Source organism: Pediculus humanus, genomic scaffold, assembly GCF_000006295.1.
Source record: "Pediculus humanus corporis 1103172107503 genomic scaffold, whole genome shotgun sequence".
Taxonomy (NCBI): Eukaryota; Metazoa; Arthropoda; class Insecta; order Psocodea; family Pediculidae; genus Pediculus; species Pediculus humanus.
In genome coordinates this window covers 66,962-73,646 of record NW_002987119.1, presented here as the reverse complement: position 1 = coordinate 73,646, position 6,685 = coordinate 66,962, and the positions used below count along the sequence as shown (strand labels likewise).

The window sequence follows — 6,685 nt, the reverse complement described above, 5'->3', positions numbered from 1 at the left end:
TTTTTTTTTTTTTTACTTAATTTTTTTTCTTTATGAAATTCATTAAAAAAAAAAAAAGGATTAAAAATATTTTAATTTCATTGTTATAACTTAAAAAAAAAAATTAAATAAAATATTGTATAATTTAAACAACCGTAATATAACAAAAAAAAAAAAAAATAAGAATAATAATAATGTTCGAGAAAAATAATACAACAAATAAATAAATAATAATAAAAAAAAAAAAGATCATCACTGATACCCGTTCTCTGTTTTCGCTTTCATTTCGTATAAAATGTTCATTAATTCAGCAAAACGTTTTTTTATATCTTCTACGCTACGAGAAGGTATAACTTTTCCTATTTTTAAAAAAGTTTCCTCGCAATTTTCTTGTACTTGAAGAGTTTGCAATATAACACGATCCTCTTCTATTTTCCACGGTAAATATTTCATTTTAACGTCTTTTTCTTTTATAATAAAATCGCGAGTTTTAACAACGTTATCCTCATCATCGTTTGTTTTTATTTTTTTTCACCATTAACGACTTTACTTTCGATAATATCAGCACAATTTTTACTTTCGTTCGAATTATTTTCAAGTAAAAGTAAAAGGGGTTTAGAATCAGCAAATGATGATGAATTACTCGTTTCCGGTATTGATAGCACGGGAGGTGATCGACTTCTTTCCGTATCCTGTGACGTCGATATATTTCTTTCGAGTCTCGAATCTTCGAGTTCGGTAAAAAAAGAATCATATAATTTTTTTTTTATCGTTTCCGGTTGTATTTCGACTCCGTTCGATGCACTACAATTAATTCCTTTTGATTTAATTAAATTTTCATTTTCTTGAAAATTTGAACTTGACCCAGCAGCAGACGATTCCTTACAATTATTATTATCGATTTTTAAAGGGGAATCGTTATTTACAACACTTATTACGTCCGACGACATTTTGAATTCGTTTTTAACAACTAACGAGTCTAAGTTTTTACTAAAATTTGATTTGTCTTCTAAATTAATAATTTTTGATTTACATTCATTAACGATACACCTTGAAATATATTTATCGCAATGTTTCGGAGACACGCTTTTTTTCCTATTAAATTTGGGTGATTTTGAATTTAAATATTTTGTTTTTAATTTATCATCTTCTTCGACGTCCGATTTAAATTCATCCGAACTTAAATTGCAGGATTTCGTGGGTGATAATCCATCTTTAAAAGCAGACAGCCTATGTTTTTTCTTTCCTCTTTTCGGATACAACTTTGGAGTTAATCTTTCTTTATGATAATTCACATCGTAATCGTAAAAAACTATTTTTGCTGAACGAAGTAATTTTCCATTTTGTAAAAATACTTTACCGTTAATGTACTGAAAATAAAATAAAAATAAAATTTTCCCAATGAAAGTAAAAAATTTTAATAATTTTCTTTTTGTAAAACTTCATTCACTACATTACATACCTTTAAGGAACAAGAAACGCAATGTTGTTCTAGCTCTTTGAATTTATTTACATGACATTCACAAGGACAAGAATCCCCACCATAGAGATCTTCAACTTCGGGAAGATGAATTGTTTCCATTATTTCTTCATCATCCGAATTATCACTATTCAATTCAGGATATTCAATTTTTTCATAATCGAAACAAAAATTATCAGGAGGTTTCATACTTGGCAACATGTGTAAAAAATAGTCTCTTAATACTGAATTTCCTTTTAACAAAGGTATCACTGAATTTATCACAGTCTCAGTACTTATGTTAGATTTTGTCGCTAATGATTCAAGTGTTGAATGTATTTTTTTTATTTGATGAGGAGATTTTGCAAAATAAATATCAATTAAATTTAAAAAATCAGACATTGTCGTTAGGAGTAAATGTTCCATAAAAACACCACATTCAACCGCTTGCTCTGGAGTTAGAAAAGCGACAAAATCTTCAATTAAATCTTTGTGAATCGAAAATATTGATTTAATTTTATTAAATAATTCGCAGACTGTCAGTCCATTTTTTTGAAAATTACATAAAAGATCAATAAATTGATTATACAGATTTTCATCATTCTCCATTAACCTTTGCTGAACTTTAAGAAGATAATTTTTGGCAAAAGCTGAAAATAATGTGAAAGCAATGATTAAAAATTCATTAAATTTACAATAAAAAATTGACATGTCTCAAATTTAATTGTTTAATTTAATTAAATTAATATTTTACTTTTAAATAAATATAAATATAATTTAAAGAAAATTTACCTTCTTCCCTTTTTTCTTTGAAAGCAAACGTATCCGTTTCCAATAATTCTAGGCTTCTTAAACATTTCAATTTTTTTTTATTGCTAGATAATAATTTAGGCTTGCTTATTTTATTATTATTATCTTTTAATAAAGAATTATCTATTAATTTTGATTCATTATCAGTCATTTGTTCATTTGAAACATCATTTGTATTATCTACTTCATCTTTTTTTTTTCTTTTCAAAAGATTTAATGCACAAGGCAATAATTCAGGCTCTATAATTATAACATTTCCAGAATCAGTTTTGGGTAAAATAGTCTGAAAAAAAAAACAAAACAAGAATAATAATAAAATTATTTTTATCAAGAAATTAATAAAATTTTTTAATTGAGACTCATAGTTCAAAAATAAATAAATATTTTTCATACATTTATTTTATGTATCAACATTTGACACTAAAATGTACATTCTTTTTTTAAACAAAATATATATTTTATTACCTTTAATTGTGGTTTAACTTGTTTTTTTTGCTTAGAACGTCCACCGTGAAGTATTCGAGGAAATTTTAATTTATTTTTTATTTTTCCCTGTCTGTGTCCCGTATATTTTTTCAATATAGGGCTAACAACTTTCAAAGGTGATTTTTTATTGCCTTCATTAACTTTCTTATTTACTACAGCAGGTTCTGGAGAAATCATTATATTATTTAATTATAAAAACATCATTATCAGCCTGTCGTTGTCAAGCCAATAATTAAAAGTCACCATTTCATAAAAAACATTTTTTAACATTTAATTTGATAAGTCTCACTCAAGAAAAATCTTAATATTAACATATTCACTAAAAGCAGTTAAAATCACAATTCTTTGACGTGGCACTAGACTACATTACTTATTATAAAAAAAATAAGTTTTTAAAACTTTTTGTAAAACTATTTTAAAGTTAATATATAAAATCTATTAATATCTAAAGAAGTACATTTTTATTAATTATTTTTAATAAAATAATTAAAAAAAGAAAACAATATTTAAAAAATTTAATGTTTTCTTTTTTTAATCAAGGATTTATAAATTCCCATCGCGACGTTACTTAGAAATTATTTTTTTAATAAAGAAATATTAAATACCAGAAACCATAATTATTACAATTAAAATATAAGACATTTTCTTTTTTTTAATCTTAAAATTTTGTATATAATATCTTTTAAGAAATAAAATTAAAAAATAAGTAGATGAGAAACAGTTTTTTTCATTATCGAAAATTTTTTATTGTGTTTTCTATTTTCATTGACAGATGTCTCTAACGGTTTTAATATAAAATATTAATGAAATAATTTTAATAATTCATAAAAAATGATTTGAATTTTTCTCAAATAAAAATAATCTTATGTAAAATAAATAAAATAATAATAATAATAAAATTATCAAACTATTAAGTTTTAATAAAAGAATAAATTTTTTTAAATGCAGGGAAATACTAATAATAGTAAAATTTTCATGTGTGAGAAATGATTCCAACCTATGAGAAACACTTTATACATTTTATTATAATAATAATAATAATTTTCTTTTAATTAATAACTTTATGTAATAATGTGTGATACATAATTAATTTTAAAACAAATAAATGTGTAGAAATAAGAATTTTTTTCTCCCGGTTGTCTATTTTATGATTTTTAGTTCATCCTTTGGAATGTGATGATGATGATGTTCAATAATTTCTTTTTTTTCTCAAACCAAAAATCATAAAATAATCCATGATATTGACTATAAGAAAAAAATTATATGAAATTTATCCAGTTGATTTTTATGAGAATGTCTAACAGTCTGTTTTCGACATTTCTCCCCCCCTCCACCCCCCATTAAAAACTTCATTTCATTTAAAAACAATAAAATTCCACACACATATACTAATTTAACGTTTTTTTTTTTAACTTTTAAAGAAAAATATCAAATAATAATAATAATAATATTTATTATTAAATTTCTTAAACAATTAAATTAAAAGTTTTTTTTTTAATTTTTTTCTACAAGAAATAAATTGATTTAAAAAAAATAAAATAAAATAAGAAAAATACCGTAGAATTATTCCATTGTAAAAAGAAAAAAAAAAAGGAAAATGGCTCAGAAAGAAAAAAAAGAAAAATTTTAATAAAAATTTAAAAAAGAAATATAAAAGAAAGGAATGAATAATAAAAAAAAAAAAAAAAAAGAATAAAGAAAGAATCTAAAGGATATTGAATTGTGGTTTTTCATGATTGGGTGACATTTTATTGCAAATATAAATGCTTCATCTTCATCTCCATCTTTTTTTTTTTATTTTTTTTTTTTTAACTTTTGCTTTTAGTTGGAAAAAAAAATTTTAATATTCACTCAAATTATATTTAATAAAAAATATTGTTGAAAAAAAAGAAAACCGTTTTAATTTAATTTGTCATCATCACGTGACGAAAATGTAACAAAAATAAAGTTGGTAGGCATTTAAGTAGGTAGGTAAGGAGGATTTTAAATAAAATGATTAGCAGAACAATGATATTATTTTGACATGTAATAGTTAAGGATCATTTTTGTCATCGTTTCTCCAAAAAACTTTTTTTTTAATTCACGTACCTCGTAATTATGGTTAACAAAGGAAATAATTAAATTAATTAATAACAATGTTTTTCTTTCCCTTTCCCCCCTCCCTCCATTCATAAAATAATTTTAACGGTAACGTATTGAATTGAATGGTAAATTAATACTTTTGTTAGTTTAGTTTCCTTTCATACAATTTAATTGTAATAAAGATTAAATTATTTTAATTTTAGGGTATGCGAAATAGTAGCAGTAGTAGCAGTAGTAGCAGTAGCAGTAGCAGAAGTAGCAATAACAGGAAATCTTTTATTTATTTATTTATTTATTTATTATTTTTCCCTCAATTTTGCACGCATATAATAATATTAAATTACAAAACTTTGTAACAGATCTTTTAAAAAAAAAATTATATATATTTAAAGGTTCTTTCTTTTATTATATTTATAATAGGGTCATTGAAAAAAAAAAAAAATCACAATTCGGTTTAAATATGACACCTAAAATAATAATAATAATAATAAATAAATAAATAAAATAAATCGCATTGAAAACGTGTAAAATATTTTTCCTTTTTTTCTTTTTTTTTAAAGAAAATTTTCCATGGATTTTTCTTTATTATTATTATTATTTATTTATTTACTTTTATAAATTTTTTTTTGTTTAAATAAATTGGGAAAAATTATTTTGGAATAAATTTTTTTTGACGTAAATTCATTCACTCGTGTACGTTCTTGATACCTTTTTTGTGTACCTTAAGTATTTGCACGAACGAACCACTCCATACATTCAATTTAATCTTTTAGAAGGAAGAGATTTTTTGTTTGTACCTTTTTTTTTTTTTTTTTGTAAATGAACTCCCGTCGACATGAAAATTTTACATAATAACAGTTATAATAATAATAATAATAATAATAATAATAATAATAATAATAATAATAATAATAATATCAACAACAAACATTTCAATTATAAAATCAGACTATTATTTAATTTTTTTGTTAAAAAAAAAAAAACTATTTTTATAATAATATTGGGTTATACTGTTTCGCCTAGTTATTATTATTATTATTGAAATAGTAATTAGAGATTTTTATAGTCAAAAAAAAAAAATTGGAGTATGAGGATGGTGGTGGTGGTGGTGGGGGTGGTGCTATATTTATACATATCCAATAGACTATGAATGAGTTTTTTTTTTTAACTGCATTGAAAATTTTTTTTCTGACAGAAAAAAATAATACAAGAGAGAGAGAGAGAGAGAGAGAAATAAAAGCAATTAAAATGTCAATCACAAAAAAATAAATAAATAAATAAATTTTATTTGAATTTTAATAAATAAATAAAAAATTTAATAACAATTTGAATGAAAAAAAAAAAAAAAATGGGATCGTTTATGGAAAATTTATTTTTTTATTTTTTCGTATTGTTTTTCTCGCTTTTGTTTTCTGTTGTTTTCTCCTTTGGTTTTTTTTTTTTTTTGTAACACATTTTTTTCGTTTGTTTGTTTGTTTGTTTGTAAAAACAGTTTTCAATTAAAAATTTTCTTTTATAATTTTAAAATTTTTGTAATTGACAACAAACGATAAGAAACAAAAGTTTTGTACCCTTTTCAATTATATTTATTATCTAAAATCTTTTTTTTCGGCCTCCATTTCTTAAATAATTTCGATTTGTCTTTTTTGTTTTAAACTAAAACTTTCTTAATTATTTTCTTAATTATTTATTTATTTATTAAAAACATAAAATTATGTATTTGGTTACTTGTGTATGATTTAGAGAAAACATAAACAAACGGTGAGAAAAGTAAAATTTCGTTTTTAACTTTGTTTTGTCGATTAATAATTGTGATTTTTTTTCTTATAAATTAATAAATAAATAGCTAAATAATAATAATAATAATAA

The 6,685-nt window shown here is 22.2% G+C and overlaps 1 protein-coding gene across 1 annotated transcript; it reads right to left on the bottom strand.

The window, feature by feature from the left end:
• Window positions 1–500: 500 nt before the first annotated feature.
• Window positions 501–2,911, bottom strand: Phum_PHUM159350 (uncharacterized protein; the record flags this gene model as incomplete). Its single annotated transcript, XM_002424852.1, has 5 exons — window positions 501–860; window positions 918–1,349; window positions 1,442–2,088; window positions 2,231–2,531; window positions 2,714–2,911. The coding sequence occupies 5 exons, from the start codon at window positions 2,909–2,911 to the stop codon at window positions 501–503; spliced, it is 1,938 nt and encodes a 645-aa protein (XP_002424897.1).
• Window positions 2,912–6,685: the final 3,774 nt, after the last annotated feature.